Source organism: Coniosporium apollinis (assembly GCF_000281105.1).
Source record: "Coniosporium apollinis CBS 100218 chromosome Unknown supercont1.10, whole genome shotgun sequence".
Lineage (NCBI taxonomy): Eukaryota > Fungi > Ascomycota > Dothideomycetes > Coniosporium > Coniosporium apollinis.
The window spans coordinates 207,448-228,170 of record NW_006913272.1 but is presented as its reverse complement, the minus strand read 5'-3'; the positions used below and the strand labels follow the sequence as shown (position 1 = coordinate 228,170).

The following is a 20,723-nucleotide window of genomic DNA, read 5'->3' as shown; positions in this document are numbered from 1 at the left end:
TTGATCAAATCATCCAGATCCGGTTTCCCCAGCACAATGTGTTTTCAGGTCGAGCCTGCAAACTGTCCAAGAATATTGTAGTCGATGCGAAGCGACTCGGCCATCTGATACGCATTCGAGAACCCATACACATCCGCACCTCCTAGGCGCGTCAACCACTTTTGGTTCGTGACCATCTCACAGTACCGCGCGACAGCATCTTCGTATTCTCTGAACGATGCCCACACATTCCCAGGGTTGGTCTCAAAGACGGCCGGAACAATAACGAAAGCGGAGATGGGGTTGGTGGCGTTGGGAGGCAGGGTGCTGAGGATGAGCGCCTGCTCGCAGTTGTTCTTCAAGTCCAAGACGTATTCTTTCTGCGTCTCAACGTCAGCGCGCACGCCGTACCGAGTTAGGTGGCCGCCGACGTAGTAGTCGAAGTCGTATTCAAGGATCTGATCATGCGCCAAGATCCAGCCGGGGATGTTCTGCGACTGTGCGAGGTAGGCAAAGGGGACCCAGCCCGGGAAGACGACGTCGACAAGCATGAGGACTTTCTGCGAGCGGGCGTAGATGAAGATGTTGCCCGGTTGGTGGTTGGGACCTTTGTATTCGAGCTCCAGCGTTTGGTTGCCAACGCACACCTTGTGGCGCTTTGTAAATGTTACATCTGGCAGGGGACGATTCGGGTCCGGAGTCAGGCTTAACTCCTCCTCGGTGTCCCTATGCGCAATGATCGTAATGTTGTCGCCGTAGAAGAAGGCGCCTCCGATATGGTCCGCATGGGCGTGGCTGTAGACAACGTGGGTGATGGGAGCATCGGTAACATTCCCAACAGCGTAGATCATGTTCATGCCGATTGTAGGCGGGTTGTCGACGACGATGACACCCTCGTCGGAAACAAGGAACAAGGCCTGGTACAGGTTGTCCGTAACCATATAGGCGCCGCCGCCGAAGGTTTCAACACGATAGCCAGCAGCTGTCAGATTGGGGCCGAAGGCACCGGTCGGAACAGGAGCATATTGAGGTGCGTTCACCGTGTTCGAGGCAGCGGGACCTTGGGGTGCTGCAGTGGCACGAGCCGCAGCCAGAATGCCATAGACCAGTGAGAAGAGCATGACGGTTGCAGTAGAGGACTGTAAGGTGCAAGATGATTGGATCCGGATCCTTGAACGAGATGAATAGCAAAACCCAAGGTAGAAGAGCTCCCCTTTGTACTCTCCATGGTTGCGAAGGGTATATGTTGTCTAGCCTACGTTGAGACCCCTTCGTGGTAGCTCTACACAGGGTGTCCAACAAACCGTCCGTCGCCGTCGGAGGGTTCAAGGGCCGGCAAAAATGAACGCGGCGGGTTTTCGGCAGGTGCCGTTCCCCACCACTACTATAGTAATCTACTACTAGACCCACGGAGAACAACACTTCAGTAACGTGATATAATATGATTTCGTCAAATTAATCTTGCTGCCGCAGTATCACTAGTCTTGGCGTGGTGTTAGGTTTCTAGTATCGTGTGCGCCCTCCCTTGTTTGCTCTGAACGGCACCTGCCGGTGTTGGTAAAAACCCGCCGCGTTCATTTTTGCCGGCCCTTGGTTCAAAACGGTCGGTCGGGGGTCATACCAACGGTTGGACGGCGACCGGGGTCAAGAATTGATCCGTTAGACGGTTGGACGGTAGCACGTCGTGCGCATAAATGGCCTCACAAAATCCAGGGCATACCAACATGAATGCTCTAAACATCAAGTTAAACATCCACAACATGGTCTAAAAAGCTACGTCATACTTAGAAACTTACCTCAAATACCTTGACTTTAAGTTAGCTATGTAGTTATGAATATTTCCGACAAGATAGTGTTGACGAAACATCAGGTTTCAGTGTTTGCGGTGAGGCTTTTTATGCGTACGACGTGGGTAGGTACTCCGATCTTATTTTATCATCACGTGACTTTCCAAGGCGATAAGAGCACCACGTGATTGCTTTCTAGAGCCTTAACTACCAGCAACACCATGCCAAGCCGTTTAACCGTTTCAACCCCAACCGTCGGCTCCTCGCGGACGGTTGGACGGTTATAAATTGCTCGACGGTTGGTCGGCGATATAGCCGACCGTCCAACCGTTTCCGACCGTCAGACGGTTTGTTGGACACGCTGGCTCTACAACGAGTTTGAATGACTACGACCATTACCAAGCTTACAAAACTCTGAGTAGACTCTCACAAAGATGACGCCCTGATGAGATATCTGTGGATTGGGGCTGACAAGAGGCAGCTAGAGAATAACGGGAAAGAGGCGTAGAGCGGCATAGCGGGGTTAGGCGTACGACTGCTCGACCTTAAGGAAGACCAGCCGTCTGAGGGCCTGTATATCGACCGAGCGACCGCTAGGCGAAGTTGATCAAGGTAGCTGAGGGCAGACGGAGCGCCTAGTATCACGGACTTAGCATAGCGGTGAGGATGAGGTGGAGCCCAATCGTATGATTACAAGAGGTTGATGGTGGCACGTGATCTGCCCAGGCACGAAAACGGTGCCCTTTCCACCTGGGCAGGCTCGCTGTCACAAGCTTCCCACATGGCCTACTTCGCGATTCCATGATGCTCTGCTGCACACTCCTGTCATCAAGGACTGGTTGAGTGGTATCCAAAACCGTAAAAAGTGCGAGACCTGTTCCGGAAAACATGACACTACATACGAGGGTATGGTAGATCGTTATGACTGCCGCCGCTCACGCATGGCTTTCCAGAAGTGGCCGGCCTGGAACAAGCAAGGATGTCACCGGACAGCTTGAATTCTCTTCACTCCAAAAAATTGCAAATGCGTGATGTTGCTCCCAGCCCGCTCCTCCAGTGCCCGATGGCGATCGTGTCCCTAATACCGCTTTGTGAATACGCTGTTTACGAACGTCATCACATAGCGTGAATGCGTTTTCTGGCCGCAAGACTGCTTTACTGAGTAGGATACCAGACACTGTCCCGTTTTGGGTGTCAAGGCCATGTAGATACCTAGATAATCGCGCACATGCATTGCATGCGAATGAGGCCTCCGCGGTTCGGTCCGACGGGTTGTGTTGAAGAGGGACCTTGCCTCAGCGACAGAGAGTCGAGTGCGAGTAGTGCGGGAGAACGCGGTTGCCCTGACTTGCTCTCAGAACATGCAGGTACCTAGCGATGAGAGATTATGAGGAGCATCTCAACGGTACTGGCCTCGTATCCATCGTGGCCTATTGTCTGAGATTGAGCCGACTGGTGTGGTCTTCGGCACTTGACGACATCTCTGCCTCCCAAGCTATATCTGGCTCCGCTAACAACTGGTGCAAACGAGCATAGAGTGGTGGGTCTATCCCCGTGCTCTGGAAATTAAAGGTAAGGCTGCTCTATTTAAAGATCAATGTTATGCAGATATGAGGGACCGGCCCCCTGGACTTGCAGGGACAGCCGCCGCTAAGCTTTTACGCACCAATCACATCCTTTGAACCCAGCGCTGCGCCCCGGATTTTGCAGCCTGTCAACTTGTAGCCTTGTTGTTCATCTCCAACGATATGAAGTCATGGCTAAAGGGTGGAATCGCTTACAGACTATCTTCTCCTTCGCTTGCCGTCTTCTTCGTATTCTTAATAAGTGGTAGTCCTGCATATTACCAACGAGCCAGTCGGTGTTCTGCAATGCCTTGGACTGATGCTGGCCAGTTTCAGCCATCTTGAAAACGAGGAGACTCGGGTAGAAAGCGTGCATCTCTCCAAAAATATCATCATATGCCTCGTATCGTCCAAAACTGAGTATGAATGCATTGTAGGTGTATATTCGCATCCTTAGGACATCAAGTACAAATACGATGAAGGCCCACAGGTAGGACATCTTCATTGCTCAAGCAAGGCAGCTCTGGTCAGCACTTTATATCAAAACCTGTTCATCTCTGTCTTCTTCGCTGAGCGAAACCACCTTCAACCTTATACACAAACATGAAGCTACTCTACCTGCTGTTCTTCTCCCTTGCGGGTACATCACTGGCGAAAATTGGCGATAAATGTAACTCCAAGGAGGGTTCCGGCATCTGTAAGAAAGTCAGCCACTGCACCTCAGGTACGAACTTTTGACCTCCTTTCACCGGACTTCAATTGACCTGATGACCAGGGTTCACCGTCACTGGCGCTTGTCCCAATGACCCGAACGATGTCAAATGCTGTGTCGGCAAAGGCTGCACCAAAGTCAATCCGGCACCACTCATAAGTTCGGCCGGCAATTGCTATGACAGCAGCAAGATCAAGTGTGTGGGTGGACGTTACGAGAAGGGGCTATGTCCTGGCCCACGCAACGTGCAATGCTGCGTAAAAGCACGTACGTAATAACCACCACGCTTCAAGCCCGTGTTTGTAATTAGAAGAGAAACCAACCTGCTAACACTTCTTTGTTGCAGCGGTATCAAACCCAAAGCCGAAGCCGACGTGCCCTTATGCAAGGTCCGTGCCAGCCACCGGCCCGGACGGCGTCATCTTTTCTCGTCAAGCAACCAAAAAGATCAAAGATCTCTATCAGGATATAGAATCGGGGATGGATCTTTGCATAGTGGTCTCCGCAGTCGCGTCTTTTGTCGCTCCCCAGGTCGGCATTCCTATTGGCGTTGGCTGCGGACTTGGAAGTGTAGGCGCGAGTCGCATAGCGAACCACGCGGACGAGTGTCTGGACAAGAACCAATGCTTGAAGCTGAACGGCTTTTCAATCCCCTTCTGCGTAGGTGGGAACGACTGTTGCACGCAGTCCGTTGGAGAGTGGATCGATCCTTGAGCGTCGATGAGTCGGAAGTCATGAACTGGCATGTTGTCACGTCGAGGTGTGCCTGTATCAGTTAGTGTTCTCGGGTTGGTCGCCTTTGTGTACCATCTCACTGTACATAACCGGTATGAAATTCAAAATTCTCACTACCGGCTCATCTGTAGCCTCATTAGATGTGTGGTCATGAAATTAAAAGATACAGAAATCGGGCGTATAGGTGCAAGGGATGTGACTTAAACGCTATTGAGAAGATCATTGCATCGAGGGCCGAGCAGCAAACCGATGGGTTTCATCACACGAGGTTCAGCTCCAGGTATTGTTGGCTAAGAACGTTCCCAAGTTGCCCACTATTGAGGTTGCGAGAAGGCCCAGATGCCGCAATGCGAGGTCGCATCAATTGACAGCCACGTGACAGGACATTCAACTACGCCCTCGACCCCAAGTTCCATGGCGGCGCTGCATGTGCATAAATATGCCACTCTAGCATAGCGGAAAATATTATCCAGAGGAGCGGACAGCCAGAAGACCATCTTCCATTCGTTCACCACTGCTGGATCTCCGCATCCAGCCTCCCGCAGCCGCCAACTCCAGCCCCTCTGTGAGTAGCGAGATGAGAGCGGCGTATAGCTCCTTGCTATGGTAGATATTCTATCGGCTGCGCTACTCCTGTCCCCTTCCATTCACCCGTCGTTCTTCTCTGGTAGTCACCTCACTTCCCTCATTATCAGTCTTCTTTGGTACAGTGATGCTGGAGGCTTCAATCTTGCATGAGAAGATGATGGGAGAAAAGAAAGTCGATCCAAAGGATCCGGATGACACGTTAGAGGCGCTGACGTTCCAAGCAACCATCATCGAGGTATCAAAGGAATTCGAGCAGAAGGTGGCCGAAGGATATCCGGAGGACCCTGCATGGAGGCGTATTCTCCAAATGCTAGAAAAGGAGGAAATGAAGGACGCAGGACCGAACACGACACCGCCGGAAACCACAGAAACACGACCGGTGGCACAAGCCGGAAAACGCTCACAACCTCGACAGCCGAAAACCCAGAAGGGAGCCCAAGGACGAGGACGAGCGTTTGATTCGAAAGCTTCCTGGAGGCGTGCCCATGGACCTTTTAGCCTTGATGCAGTTTAAGAAACACGTTGTCTCCTTCCTTAAGGCGTAGCGGCTTGTGTTTTGCGTCGTAGTAAACCTTGGACGTTGCTGAGGCAAAGGCGATGGATTCGTTCGCGAGGTCCCGTGCTTGCTTTCTGAGGCTTAGGATGTCATCCATGCTGACTTGGTCTAGAGCCGCGAGCGGATCGGTTCTTGCCTTGGAACCGTACATCATCTCGGTTGGCGTACATTGCGTGGCGGCGGTTTTGGAGTTGTTGAGCGTCCCTTGTAGGTAAGGCAGGACCTCTGTCCATTCGGCTCTGTGAACGCGTGATGATGCTGCGCTTCAGCAGGTTTCAGTATTTCTGGACGAGCCCTACTTGGGATCCTTCCACAGAATGTGACAATACGTTGAAGGCCTCTACAACCCAGACGCACCGTGCTTCGAAACCAGCGAGAGGCAGAGGAAATGCTTTTCGGTGCGTCGCCTCATATTTGCTCTGCCTGGTACCGACCAGATAACAGCCCCGTACCGCGGCACGCGACTTAATACACCAAACTCAATCAGAACTGCACCCACGCCTCAAAACAACCCCGGCACCATACCCTTTCTTTCCCCAGCCCTCTCCTTCCCAAAACGCGCGACATACCACTCCCGCGTCCCCACGCTCGTGACGCCCAGGTTCACAGCCACGAAAACAAGTCCGCAGAATACGGTCCAGTTCACCGGCTGGCCCACTGGCGCGGCGATGACGGACAGGCAAAGGTAGATAACGCATTCGGCCGTGTAGTGCGGACACAGGACGTGCTTAAAGACGAGATGGGTAGGGAGAACGTAGTTTGGCGACGAGGGGAGTGTGAAGAGATGGTGGTGGGCAGCATGCTGGATACCGCTTGCCAGGAGGAAAATGGGGACTGCCAGGGAGGTGCGGAGGGAGAGCGGCAGGATGGAGAGGAAAGGGAGGTCGTGTAGAGCACGTGGTTTGTGGTTGAGGAGGGTGGCTGTATCGTAGGAATTCTTCAGCAACGATCTTGATAGAGAAATTGGGCGATCGAAGCGCAAGGAGTGCAAATATTAGGAAAGGGCAGACATACGCACGCCCTCTACCCAGACGGCGATGTTCATCATCATGTAGAAGAGCAGCCCGAGAAGCCAGTGTGGGATCCACATTTGGCTTTTCGAGGGCTTCGAGAACGCAACGCTTTCGTAGAGCCGGCGCATGCCCTGAGCAAGCATGAGAGTCCACGTGAGTAGAACCTGGTTGGCGGTCATGCTAGTTCTGCGTTGGTGCACAAAAGAGGCAACGAGATTGAAGAAGTAGCCATTGTTGAGAATCTGATGCGCCCAAAAGAGGGAGGAGACAACGGAGAGGATATAGAAGTGGATGAACCAGCTGTGGGGAACTCGGTAAATTGCCAGATGGTCGAGGAACCGGCTGACGAGCGTTTGGCTCTGGGGAGCTCGCGGTGTCCTCTCATCGCTCTTCTTTGAGTCTGGTGAATTGGAGGATGCGCGAGAGCCGTACGCCAGGAAGCGTCCGCGAAGGGCTGGCAGGAGGTAAACTAAGAGCACCTGGCATCGGTGAGTGGAAAGCCAACATTAGGGCTCAGTCGTCGACTACACCGGCGGCTGCGAACAGAAAGCTCGCCCTCAGTGCTTGGGCTGCGTCCATCTGGTTATCCAGCTATCCAGGCGGTCAGGTCAACCGTGTGGGGAGAATGTGTTGCAAATGGGAAATGGGAAATGGGAAATCAGCGCGGAGCTACTGTGCATGACAGCGGTTTGCGTACCGTGGGTGGTAGCATTTTGGTCGGATGTCAGCCAAATCGGCAAGGCATTCTCTGGCACAACGACGCCACAACAGCAGGCTGAAAAGGCACCACCCGGCCGTCTCGGGCTTGCTGCAGGCTTCGACACCATCCATGGATGCTTTGCGGCGGAGATGAACGTTGCACCTCGGACGAATCACAACGGGAGGCCTGATTCTCCTGCAAGCCAAGCGTCGTAGTCAGCAGCGCCTTGCCCTCGGTCGCATCCTCCCCACGCCTTTGCTCCTCTTCTCCCAAACTAATCTACTCCACTACTCCAGAGCCTCGAAAACACCGAAAGCGACACCCTCAAACGACAGCCGAGTGCGACGACTCGAACGCGACACGAAACCCGCCGTTACGCTACGTCTCCGTCTCCGTCTCCCACACGCCCACGGAAAAGCCCGTACCCAGTACTCTCCGCCCTCTCTTGCGGCGCTACCTCACACAGAGTGCACTGCTATTAGAGGAGCAGTTCTAGCACCACTTCAGGCTGGGCCACAATGTTGAAGAAACCGCGACAACTGCCAGTGTCTCCGTAATGAACAGTACTGCTAGTGGTGCTGTGGATTCTCATCGCTTTTCGCCAGCCGACCCCAAACAAGGCTTGCCGTACTCTCATCGACCTCCTACACCGCCTCATGCTCCGAGCCTTACAACCTCAGCATCTCCACCGCCGTCGTCGTCTGTTCTTAGCGATGGACTCGTTAATCATGCTTCTGGATCTACCGCAGCGCATATCCCCAATGGCCACAACTCACCAATTTCCCACCATGCACAGGACGAGTCCGAGGCGGAGACGGTGGTGCTGTCGGAGAGCGAAAAACACGAGGCCAAGAGGAAGAGCAAATCAGTGAAGCACGAGAGTGACGATCGCGTGAAGCAAGAGATCGGAGATGTTTCGTCATCGCAAGCTGCCGGAGTGACGCAACGCGCACAGGGCGCGGAATCACATTCACCACTCGCACTTTCCGCTGGAATTTCTGCATCGCCACAGGAACTCGCGCCGAAGAGCAACGGAGTGGATCACACTGCGGAGGGCAGCGACAGTCGTTACAGTGACTCTACTTCACCACCAACCTCGCCAAGCAACCGTGCACCATCTCACACATCCGCAAGCCCTGCGCGACAGCAGATCTCGCCTTCACCAACGCGAACGACCTCCACTCGGCAGAGAAGCGCCTCGACAACAGATTCACGCAAGCGCAAGCGAAATGACGATGTGCCGCTGCCGCCTCGACAGAAACTCAAGACCACCCAACCTGCGTCACCTGACTTGAAAGCGCACAAGAGGTCGGCATCGTCACAGTCTACAGTAGGTCCACGCAAATCCAAGGAACGCCATTCGGACTCTTCGTCGGACGCATCCTCTCCACAACCTCAAGAGAGAACTTCTGCCGCGCAGCAGCCGCGCCTCAAGAGGTTGATCTATCGCTCCGCAACGTCTCCTGCTAGATCAATGCCGCACAAGAAGAATGTCGACCGTTTCGGTGCCACGAGACTAGCCCGCGAATGCGAGAAAGGCGATCTAAAGACTGTGCAGGGTGCGTACGATGCCGCGCCCGACGAATTAGATCAGCAAGACTACGCGGGAATCACGCCATTGCAAAAAGCCGCACTGAACGGATTTCCAGACGTCGTTAAGTTTCTGCTTCAGAAAGGCTGCCGAACGGATTGTCAGAATAGCGATCGCGACACACCACTGATCGATGCCGTGGAGAACGGCCACTTTGAGGTTGTCAAAATCTTACTGAACGTCGCCAGGGTCAACCCGCACCATCAAAACAAACAGGGTCAGCGGGCACTGGATGTTCTGCGAGAGGACGTAGACGACGCGGAAGAGATCGAGAAAGAGCTCCGGAGGGCAATGCAACGCGAGTCGAACGGAGCGGACGAGTCGGCACGTGATGCTGGCGCCAGCCAGGACGCATCATCGACAAACCTTCTTTATAACGAATATAACACGGAGACTCTACGCATCAAGGCCGCGGAAGGCAACATGGGCGCGGTTGCCGAACTGCTCAATAGCAATATCAAGCCGAACATGGCATGCGGCGCAGCAGCAGCTCGAGGCGGACACGACGAGATTCTCAGCATCCTTCTAGGCTTTGGCATGAAAGCTGACCCCGACCCTATGAAGCACAGCGAGACACCAATGCTGGCTGCCATCGGCCGTGGCCACCTCAAGGTCATCAAGCTATTACTTGAGCAAGACAACTTTGATCCAACAAGGCGCAACCGCGAAGGCAAGACTTACTGGGAGGTTGCCGAGGAACGCCGTGGACCCAAGTGGCAGCAAGAACGTGATACGTTAAAAGAGCATTACAACGAGTACCGCCGGCAGCATCAGAGAAGCCCGAAGAAGAGCAGGGCCCGTCATCTATCGCCTACACGTAGCCAGACCAACAACCGCGAGAATGGGCGGAAAACAACCGCTTCTAGCGAACCTCCTAAGGGCCGAGGGCGACTTGTCTCGGCTAGAGAGCTTCAACAACGCGAGCTCCAACAGCATCGCGAACTCAAGCGACGGCGGCGCGTCGTTGCCGACGAATCTGAGAGCGAGAGCGACGATTCTGATGTCAGGGGACCTGTCAAGCCGGCGGCGAAAGCCAAACCCAAACCCAGTTACGATGCGCCCCGAGACAACGGTCTGAGCTCTCCTGAAGCGCCTGAAAAGCGGTTGGGGCGAAAATCGGGGTCAGGAGAGCGCTCGCGAAAGTCCGACACAGTTCCACGGGATGCCCCTCCACCTGAGCTCGATGCTATGGAAGATATAAAGCAAGAGACACCAGAACCAATCAAGACGGAGCGGTTGGCCAAAGCGGAGCGCCTGGCTGAGGCTGAACGCCTAGAGGCGGAGAAAGCCGCCGAAAAAGCGGCAGCAGAGGCCCGGGAAGCAGAAGAAGCCGAGAAAACCAGACTAGCTACGGAGCAGGCAAGGATCGCAGCGGAGAAGGCTCAGCGGGACCGAGAGGAGCGTTTACAGGCACTCCCACGAGCGCTCCGTCGAGCACTACAACGCGGCAAGAACCGACCCCTACACTTTGACGGCGAAGAGATGGGCATCAGCGCGAACTTCCTCCCCGTCCACCGCGTCCGGTTCAAGGAGATCGACCCAGACAGCCCTGAGTCGCACCACGACGAATGGTGGATACTGAGCTTCCAGGCCGCCGGCATCCTGGGCCTCCCACAGCTCGACCTAATCGAGTTTCCAGACTGGGAGCGCCACCCAGTGACCGAGCCACAGCGACAACGCTTCCTCCGCGGCTACGATCTCGCACAACTCGCGCAGGACTTCCGCTTCCCGATGGAGGGGTGTGCAGAGTTCGACCCGCAAGCCATCGAGCGCGTCATGGCTGAGACGCGGGCGCAGTTCTTGAAGATGCCGCTTGAGTGGGTCAGGTGGGATGATTTCGAGGCTGCGCTTAGAGGCGGCGGGTATGAGCATTTGGCGAACTTGAAGGTCACGACGGCGAGCTATATCCATGTGCATGATCCTGCTGTTGTTAACGGCGACGTAAGGAAGCCGAGGAGCTTCTTGGACGTTATTCTGGGGAGCGCTGCTGCTCGGAATGAGAGCCATAGCTAGGAAGCTGGGAGCTTGGGCTTCTTGTAATGTACATGTCGCTACTTCGCTGAGAATGTGATATGTTCAATGTTGCATGATTTGAATCCAGATGGAGCTGCGTGAAATCTGACATCGTTGCTAACGCGAGACGTAGGCGATGATATAGGTACTCTTGTCTATGCCAGAGTGCACGAATTGGTAGCGAATTCGTCCGACGAGAAGATTCCTGCGCTACAGAGCCTCAAATGGCACCGTGGTTTGAAGGCTAAGAAGTCCCTCACTCATCGGGGGCTGTCAAGATACCATCTTACTCTTTTCTCCTAGCGGTTGACACAGCATCGTGAAAACAGCATCCTACCCCCTGGACTTCACACATGACCCATACTAAAGGGATAGCACCTCGCGTCTCCTTTCCCACGCATAAAAGCCCACATCCAGGTCGCACATTGCAAGCGATCGAACCCAGCGATCCAACACGCCAGTGGTCAATTATCAAGCCGGCCCTCATGCCCATGCGCAGGACCTCTCCCTCGGCCTGCCCTGTTTCGAAGTGGCTCGCGGAGCAAGCGACTTCGGAAGCTCATCAGCACCTCACTGCCTTCTGCACTGGGCCCTCAAAGGGGCGAGTGTCAAGGTGAATAGGCATTCGAACGGACGACATCTAGGCTAGAAGAGAAAGAGGTGGGTTGGCTTTAGTGTCATAGCCGTCGTCACTGAGACAATGATACGTGGGGCCGAGAGTGTTCCTCTTCAGAGACGGCTGAACAAGCGGCCACTGCTCCGGATCTTGCTCGTAGGCAGACGATGCTCACTCTTGGTCCGACAGGGCTGACTTCCGTCACGACTTGCTGTAGCGCTCAGCGCTGTGCGCCCAGTGGATGAAGACTTCGGCATGCGCGCTAATCACGTCTTCTCGTTCTCCCTGGCCGAATGCTAAATGTATCATGTCGGCTGAGCTCTTCTACGGCCCCGCTCACGCACACTGTGCCGTGAAGACTTGGAGGAGTCTCTGGTAGTCTGGTCGAACAGTATCTTGGACTGAATGACCACAGCGAGAAATGCTAATGGAGGAGCATTGGCAGTGATGAGGTTCAGCCGGTTCGCAGTATATGCCTACAGCTCAACGATTGGGGCGCTAGGTTATGCTGGATTAGAGGTCGGAGTTGTGTCGATGTTGTTGATTGAGGGACCAAACGTGTCGTGCATGGGGCGAGTCATCTGTTCCGGAGGGTCATGAGGGGTGCCGTAACGTGTGGCTGATACAAAGGAGATTCATGCGTGGATGCTGTAAGCGGTGTATTCCTTATGAATCAGCAAATCCAACTTGATAGCAAGTACCTTATGCAGTACGGTTAGCTGTGCCTGTGGTGGCCGCTCCAAAATGCCAAGTAAGTGGAGGATGGTCTTGAATATTTGCAGGCTGGTAAGCCCTTGCTGATACTGTACTTCTATCGGTGTATTGTCTACCACGCAGGTCCAGGCTGGTTGTGCGCAGAGGATGGCGTCAATATTTCGGAGATCCTCTACTCATGCAGCGCCGTGCCGGGAAGGTAACGGAGGAACTAAAGCATGACAGAGGAAACGAACAAGTCCATCTGAAGAGCTAACAGGTATCTCGTATGCGGTTATGGCAGAGAATGGAGGCGTGGTGAGATACACGTGTATGCAATAAGCCGCATCATACGAGGTGATGCCTGCATCTGATTGGGGCACAGTCCAACTGGCAAAGCCTCCTGTATCAGATATAGTACCTACCGCTTTTGATACAGGATGCAATGAGGCCCTGTTGCGCGACAGTATCTGGTTGGTGAAAGATATTTGCCTGCTACTTACCGCTGAGAGTAAAGCGTTCGAAGTTGACTGCAGCTTCAGCGAAGAGGATGACGTTATGGCTTCTCGTTCGGCTGCCGTACTTTCGCCCGCAGATGCGTGGGGCCTCAGACAGGAAAGTGAAAGTCATGCTGACGAGGCGACGATGAGGAAGCAGTCTTTCATGTGGAAACAGATGAATCTAAGAGTCTAGCGAGTGTTGCCATACGGCGGGTATATCTACTACTTCAGAAACGGACCCGAGGGAGAAAAGCTGCTACATGACGGCCGTCTTTAAACAGGCGGCAGCCAAAAGCAGAAGTGATTTCGTGCCTTCTGAACGACTGCGACCTTCTTAGTTTTGGGCAGCTCGATGATGAATGTGCACAATCCGCTTCGAATTTGCCTCATCGACCTCTTCTCGCCGACATCCACCGCTGCTCCAGCTCCTCTGCCCTTCTGGTCGCCTCTCTTCTCCGCTGCTGTGCAGCCTCGCGCTGACTCTGAGCATAGTCCGGCAGCTCATCGTCATCGCGATATTCGTCGTCAGGGGACAAGCCATCCATGAAGATCTGCGAAGGCGTTCTAGCCGTTGCCCGCGGCAGATAGCTAAACGAGGACCTTGCCGCTAAGCTCGGTGGCGGACGTGATCCGCCGCCCGCCGGATCTCTGTTGAAAGACATGGGTTCGCTGCTGAAGCCAGAAGTTGCCTCGACAAAAAGATGAAACTGCGCAGCATCGACCAAAGGTTCGGTCGGGGATACGAGGGGCTCTGGACGCTGTTGGCGGCTTGGACGACGCAATGGGGCAACTCGAAGACTCTGATCCTGTGACGATGAAGAAGCTCCAGCTAGGTCCCACGAGTTGGAGCGTAGTTGCATGCCCGAACTCTGCCATTGGTGTGGTAACGGATGGGAAGCCGTGGGCGTCTCCCATGAGCTTGCTCGAGCGGGGCTGCTCACTTGCCAGTAGTCGGAAGGACCTGGGGCTGTTAAGATCTCGTGGGAAGCGTGAGCTCTATCCGCAGGTTCCAGAGGCCATCTTTGCGGTACTCTGCTGTCTGACACACGCCGTGTGGACGACATAGGTTGAGGTGATGACTGCCAGAAAGATGTCGCCGTTGCTGGGGCAGATCTGATCGGCTGAGTCGAGTGTTGCGGGGCGCCGAGAAGATATTGGCTTCTGTTGTTGCCAGATGGGGACAAAGGGGCCGGCTTCCTCCTGACAGTTGCTGGATGCTCTGAGTTTGGTCTGCGTCTTTCATGAGGAAAAGTGAAAGCCGGGTTATAGTCCTGAGCTGCTGCCCGGTCTACCAGTCGACTTTCGGTGCTACATTGTTCCCATGACGAAGCGTTCGGGTTGTGATGGCTCCTTCCGGCGGCCATATAAGGTGGTGTAGCAATCATCAGAGGTATTGCGGAGGGTTGGACAAGCAGCAGGGCGGTATCAGAAATATAGGACGGATCAGCCATAGAGGGCAGTAGCTTAGAACAAGGTTGTATTGCCAACATACAGGACCGATCAGGTAAGGATCGAACGAGCAGAGCTATCGTATATGCGGGGCTAGCGATACATCGGGGGGGACCAAGTACGGTACGAGGGTGCCGGTTACTGAAGCATCGTGATCTGGGGCAGAAGCGAATATGTACTTACCTGAACGGCTTTGAGCCCTGAAGATCTAATACCATGGCGCCCGTGACGGCTGAGCGGGCGTGAAACTACGGAGATTTGTAGCGAGACCTATTCGGGGCTGGAATTTGAGTATTCTGGCTGTCAGACAGCAGGGTTGCCGCTGAAGGAAGTCACATCGTAGGCTTCTGTCTCGCCTGAAGGAGCTCACCGCTCGCTGGATGACTTCCGCGTTCGTCGCCATGCTCCGTGATCATCCTCCCGCGTGTGAGAAGAGTGCGATGTCGAGGATGAGACTCGGCACGGCTCATCCGGCGGGAGTCTTAGTTCGAAAGGCGTTAGCTTTCCAGCTCTTGAACACACCGTCGATGTCCGCGTGCTGCGCCATCTACTAAAAATACGGCCTCCCCCTTGTCGTTGTGAAGCACCGACGCCGATTGCCAAGCGGTTTATGGCTTGAAGGCTTGAGGACTGCTATTGCGGGCTGGCGGGCTCCAAAGCCAAGGGAGTCTATCAGAAACACTCCATGGTTCATAGCAGTCGATCAACATGAAGAGCCTTGTCACTGGATAAGGCGTCCTTGACGATCGAGGAGCCAACGCTGATGCTCCTCAAATAGGGTCTGATGTCCGGCAACAAGGCAAGCCGCGACAACGCCGCACCTCATCCTCCAGGATCCGATAACTTACAGAGTATTGTCAGCGCAGAATTCCAAGCGTTGTAACTGATGGCGACATCCTGCGGCGCCGACAAGCGAATCTGGCTGTGCAAGTTGGCTAAAGAGAAAGGCAACCGCGCTTTTACGAGTCGAACCTCTGCCCCAGCAGTCCGTAAACGCGGGTGGACGTCATAGTCAGCCGCATAGCCTTCGTACACCTGCCGCGGCTTAAGTTTTCTAGGCGAGGCCGAGCAGCTGTGAGCCATCTTCGACGCGACTTGTGATCGCCGTGACCGCGAGTTCAGGGGCTTTCAGCCGCAAGTCGTAGCCCTCCCAGATCACGTTGACGAAGTCTGACTTATTTGGTGCTTTCACTGATGTTACTACCTTTACTATCCGGAGCTAAATGCGCCATACCGACAGGGCCATTGACCATGAAAATCGAGTCTTGAGAGTCCAATATCAAGCACGCGTTGCTTGTAATATTAGAGGACAACCCCCAATAACAAACTACACTAGTTCCCGACTAGAGTAGGAGAGATCCTGATATTCATCGGATATATGGACATTTATGAGCAACACGTACTCGTGGCTTTCAATGCACATCAAGCACTCATATTTGCTTCCCCCCCCTGACTTTCTTGCTCTCCTCGCAACTGGCAACTTCTCGCTGCGCAAACACAGTCTCCTTGCTGCTCACTAAGATCGTCTGCCATCAGCTGCCTCCGACGGCGTTATTCCTTTTAGCTGCGGCCCCTACTCAAGTGATCAAAGGAGTTGCAACACAGCGCCTCGCGGTCCATAAGCTCCTGCTTCGCACCACTTCTCGTGCGGAGGCACCCACTCCGAATAGGCCCGGCAGCCGCAACGGCTTGAAGATGTTGGTTCCCGGAGACATATTTTCGCTTGCGCCGCGGCTTGCGAGTTGTAATACATTCCCAGCAACTCCATTCAATTCTGCCGCGGCTTCACAATCCCATCATGCACGATGTAGTACACAACCGTGCTGTCATCATCGAGCGTAGCCAGTACCACCCTCTTCAACGTCCTCCACTTGTTTGCCGCAGGTTGTGATGTCGCTCCCTCAGTTTCGGTCTCAGATCTCCTAGAATCCGTAGCACCGGTATCATCATCAGCGTCGTCCTTCGCCTTCTCCTCCTGCGTCTTCTCCCTAGATATGACCGGCTCGCTATCCGCAGGCTCCGGTGGCACCACCCCAATCCCCTCAAACACCTCCCCGAACCGCCGCAGACTCCACTTCTCCCTCACCTGCGTCGGGAGCACCCACTCGCGCTCCGGCGGGGGCTTCTCCGCATCGCCTTTCCCCCCTCCCTTTACCCCTTCTTGTATTCTCCTCTGCTTCCGTCTCCTCGCCTCTCTCGCCAACAGTTCAACCTGCTCATCAGGATGGACGTACAGGCGTTGCGGTGGCAGGCCCGAGATGAGCGGGCGCGGTAGTAGCTTGTGAGGTGAGAGAGGCGAGTGAGTGTGAATGGTCAGGGCGGTCCAGAGGTGCTGGTACTGGAGGTTGTGCTGGATTTGGAGGGTGAGGTGGTGAAGGTGTGCGGGGTGGGTGGAATCGGTAGGTGTGCGGGTCGAGATGAGCTTCGAGAGTGCTGATGGAGGGGATGGGGAGACTGTTGCGGCGGCCATGGTGGGTATGGAGACTGGGCGGGGTCGAGAGGCGCGCTGATGAGGACGACGCCGCAGGAGTTGTAATTGCTGTTTAAGTTTAACTGTGCGGGAGTCACCACTGCCGCGCAACTTTTTTGCTCTTCACGCGCGAAACGCGAATTGCTGCAACACAATCTTGCATACCCGCGCTGACTCAGCTCGCATCAGGGTCCAAGCCACCCGATCATCCCCACCGCCAAGCAAACACGGGGCCAACTGCGATGGGGCGAATTGGCAAACACACACGCGGCTCCGTATGGCCGCCATCAGTCCTCCATCATCAGAAGGAGCATTGGACATCCTCAAGATGTTGCACACCACCTGCCTGCCTACTTGAAACGACGCTAGACTCGACCTCCACCGTTCAGTCCTGCGATTCGACTCGCTTTGTTTACACGTGCCTCCTCATCTCCATTAGAACCCTGGAATAATCCTGGGAGATCATTGGGACCGCCGCCGCTCAATCAGAGGCCGAAGAATCATCAAATCATTCTTGACGATACCGCGTAGTCGACAATTGCATCCTTCCATCATATCTTTCTTGTCTGACCCTCCGTCGTGTCACCAACCCAATGCCCATCATGGCTTCAGACGCACCCCCCTCACCAACCTCACCGACCTCACAAAGACGCCCCCGCGCCACCACCAATGCATCGGTAGTCTCAAATGCAAGCACCCTCCTCCGGTCTGCGTCGATTAAGCTCATGAACGCCGACCCGCCGCTCGGCATGTGGGCAGCCACCGGTATCAATGCCGCCCGGGCACCGTCTCTGTCAGACATACGACGGAATTCATTCGGACACGACGGATGGCAGGATCCAGCGGCGCAAGAGCGACGAGGCAGCGGTGGTGAGAGAAGCAGACCCCGGATCGGGAGTCGAGGGAGTTCAGGGTGGTCGGGTCGGCAGAGGAAGATGAGCGGAGGCGCTGGTACGGGTGCAGAGCCGTTCCCGCATCTAGCAGAGGAAGACGCAAGCATAGGGCCGCGCGCCGACGAGACACAGACGCACCCAGCGACAGAATCCAAAGCCGCCGAGAAGACCATAGTGCCAACCACCACGGCCAATACAGACACCACAGACGCGACTTCATCCGTTGGAGGCTCTGCCCGTGCAACCACCCCTCCCACCGCCACCTCTCCCTACGCAAACGGCTACATACCACCCCCCAAACTCCCCTGGACAACTAGCACCCTAATCGGCCTGAAAGCCTTTTGGCGCTGGTTCCTCACCATCCCGGGCTTCTCCATCACGCTCTACGGCCTAAACATCGTGGCCTGGGGCGGCATGCTCTTCCTCCTCCTCTGCAACGCCGCGCCCGCGATGTGCCATCCCTCATGCAACCACATCAACTCCCCGCGCAGGATCTGGGTCGAGATCACGTCCCAGATCCTCAATGCGCTGTTCTGCGTTACGGGCTTCGGGCTCGCGCCGTGGCGGTTTCGGGACCTGCGGTTCCTTATCCAGGCAAGGACGGGATGGTACGGCCCTGGCGCTACCAAGGAAGAGAAGAAGGTGAACGGGTGGAGGAGGCTTGCCGGCATCAACAGAAGCTGGTTCCGGCTGCCGGGCAGCGACAAGCTGAGCTTGCCGACCGCGGACGAGGTTCCCGACGAGATGAACCCAGCACTGCCGCTGCCGCCGAGCAAGCGCCCCGACGAGCCGCTGACGGGTGTGCGGTCGCCGCCCACCAAGAAGTGGAAGATGGATTTCGTCATCTGGATGAATGTGTGGAATACCTTCTTCCAGATCGCGTTGTGCGTATGCATGTGGGCTTACAATCGGATTGAACGCCCGGCTTGGTCCACGGGCTTGTTTGTGGCGCTCGCGTGTGGAGTGGCGGGCGCGGCGGGGATCATGATGTTTGTGGAGGGGAAGAAGGTTAAGAAGGTTGAGGGCGTGCCGCCAAAGGTGGAGCAGAAGGTTAGGGATGTCGAGGAGGGGGTCGAGATGAGGGATGGAGTTGATAAGAAGGGTGCGGCGAAGGTGAAGAGGGAGGAAGAGGGAGAGAGCTTCAGGAAGCAACTTTCGAAGTATTGGGGGTAGCGGTGCTGCACATTCGCTGTACAGTTTGGCGTTGGGTAAAGCGAATACTGGGTACCATTATGTTCTTTTTAGATTTTTATGACAAGCCTGGGGCTTTCTCAAATTCGTTATTGTCAACCATGCATCCACCTTATGAGTGCTTTGATACTTTAGCACGCTTGGTAAAGAACCCCAGAACGCCTCCGATGCAATCGCCAAGTCTAGATGCTTTCTATCTCTTGATTCTATAACTCCTTCTTCTCACCTGCCGGCCCCTTGCTTTTCTGCTTCGCCTTGTCATTCCACATCTTTACTCCTGCCTCCGCTCCAATCCCTCCAAATACCAACCCCACACCCAGCCACTGCATGCCTTGAATCTTATGCCCAAAGTACACGACGGAAAACAGCATCGTCAGCATCTTCCTCGTCACCGTCACGGTGACTAGAAGTAGCGACGAGAAGTGCGAAAGCGTGTAATCTGGCAGGTAGTATCAGCGCCCGTGTCATGAACGAATACAGCTTACCGAACAGCAGCGGAGGTCCACGTAACAACGACAAAGGTAACTCACAGATAAAAATCTGGCCGATAGCCCCGCATCCCGCAAACGCAAGCACATCCCATCCAACCTCCGGATACCTCCCCAGGAACGCTAGCGCCTCGCCCAGCTCCCCTGCGCCGGACGCTTGCATGCCCAGCCAGGCGCCCAGGCCCGTCTGCGCGACCCACGGGCTCATGAACAGATACCCCAGCGTCAACGCCGTCGACAGCAGGTTCTGGGCACACATCATCTGCGGGCCTGTGTATCGTTTGAAGGTTGCGAAAACATGGTCCTGCACACTATTCGTGAGGCCATCAAACAGCAGATTAATCCCCAGCAGCAGCAGCCCCCACGCGCTGCTCCCCTCCACGGCTCTCGCCCGCTTCTTGCTCGTCGTCGGCGCGTGCAAGGTGAAGAGCGCGACGCCCAAGGTCACGAGCCCCACGACCGCGTATTTGTACAGCGGGTACCGCTTCCGGAAGATGCTGATGTGCAGGAACATGACCGGCAGCAGCTTGCACGACTTGGCGAGGATGAAGGTTATGTAGTCGATGTGTTTCAGGCTGGCGTAGCCGAAGGGGGAGGCGAGGCTGCTGGTCACAGCCACCAGGAATAGTGGAGGCAGGATCGAGGTGGAAGGGAAGATTGGGGGCGTGGGACGCCCGGTGGGGGTGGAGAGGAGCAGGTAGGCGTACCCGCTGAGGAAGCCGAGGAAGGATTGGATGGTGTTGAGGAAGACGGAGAAGGTGAAGGTTTCGGGGGCCCCGGGGGGGCCGTAGCGGGTTGTGGTTATGCGCTCTTGCAGGAAGGCCCAGGCGAGGCTGGGAGGGAGGTGTTAGAGGTTATAGAAATTGTGAAGGGGGAGGCACGTACAAGGAGGCGTAGATGCCGGCTACGCAGATGCCGAGTTGGAGTATACCGGCCTGCGACTCGGGGGGTTGCGCGGATAGTAGTCCTTTCGCGGCGCCGTTGGATAGTTGCTTTTCTATGACACGATCTATCACATCGCCGTTCGCTGACCTCGTGCTGTGCTTCTCGGCGGACCCATTCTGCTTGAAGAGATCGGAAGGCTCGCGGCGCATCGAGGGTTGCTTCTGCCGCGCCATTCGTGGATCGGGTGAGGGACTCGAGGTCCGCTCGGATGGACTCAATGGGAGTAACAGCGAGTGTTT

General features: G+C 55.2%; 7 protein-coding genes across 7 annotated transcripts; 3 read left to right on the top strand and 4 right to left on the bottom strand.

Annotated features, from left to right (window-relative positions):
• Positions 1–44: 44 nt before the first annotated feature.
• W97_02642 (uncharacterized protein) lies at positions 45–1,100 on the bottom strand (the record flags this gene model as incomplete). The annotated part of the gene is made up of 1 exon (XM_007780542.1): positions 45–1,100. The coding sequence occupies one exon, from the start codon at positions 1,098–1,100 to the stop codon at positions 45–47; it is 1,056 nt and encodes a 351-aa protein (XP_007778732.1).
• A 2,834-nt stretch (positions 1,101–3,934) lies between these two features.
• W97_02641 (uncharacterized protein) lies at positions 3,935–4,757 on the top strand (the record flags this gene model as incomplete). The annotated part of the gene is made up of 3 exons (XM_007780541.1): positions 3,935–4,055; positions 4,107–4,310; positions 4,390–4,757. 3 exons carry the CDS (start codon positions 3,935–3,937, stop codon positions 4,755–4,757), a joined length of 693 nt encoding a protein of 230 aa, XP_007778731.1.
• Positions 4,758–6,424: 1,667 nt separating this feature from the next.
• On the bottom strand, positions 6,425–7,647 carry W97_02640 (uncharacterized protein; the record flags this gene model as incomplete). Its single annotated transcript, XM_007780540.1, has 4 exons — positions 6,425–6,843; positions 6,937–7,414; positions 7,464–7,526; positions 7,633–7,647. The coding sequence occupies 4 exons, from the start codon at positions 7,645–7,647 to the stop codon at positions 6,425–6,427; spliced, it is 975 nt and encodes a 324-aa protein (XP_007778730.1).
• Positions 7,648–9,109: 1,462 nt separating this feature from the next.
• On the top strand, positions 9,110–11,239 carry W97_02639 (uncharacterized protein; the record flags this gene model as incomplete). Its single annotated transcript, XM_007780539.1, has 1 exon — positions 9,110–11,239. The coding sequence occupies one exon, from the start codon at positions 9,110–9,112 to the stop codon at positions 11,237–11,239; it is 2,130 nt and encodes a 709-aa protein (XP_007778729.1).
• Positions 11,240–16,265: 5,026 nt separating this feature from the next.
• On the bottom strand, positions 16,266–16,967 carry W97_02638 (uncharacterized protein; the record flags this gene model as incomplete). The annotated part of the gene is made up of 1 exon (XM_007780538.1): positions 16,266–16,967. The coding sequence occupies one exon, from the start codon at positions 16,965–16,967 to the stop codon at positions 16,266–16,268; it is 702 nt and encodes a 233-aa protein (XP_007778728.1).
• A 602-nt stretch (positions 16,968–17,569) lies between these two features.
• W97_02637 (uncharacterized protein) lies at positions 17,570–19,033 on the top strand (the record flags this gene model as incomplete). The annotated part of the gene is made up of 1 exon (XM_007780537.1): positions 17,570–19,033. The coding sequence occupies one exon, from the start codon at positions 17,570–17,572 to the stop codon at positions 19,031–19,033; it is 1,464 nt and encodes a 487-aa protein (XP_007778727.1).
• A 224-nt stretch (positions 19,034–19,257) lies between these two features.
• On the bottom strand, positions 19,258–20,657 carry W97_02636 (uncharacterized protein; the record flags this gene model as incomplete). The annotated part of the gene is made up of 3 exons (XM_007780536.1): positions 19,258–19,490; positions 19,582–20,372; positions 20,425–20,657. The coding sequence occupies 3 exons, from the start codon at positions 20,655–20,657 to the stop codon at positions 19,258–19,260; spliced, it is 1,257 nt and encodes a 418-aa protein (XP_007778726.1).
• Between the last annotated feature and the right edge of the window lie 66 nt (positions 20,658–20,723).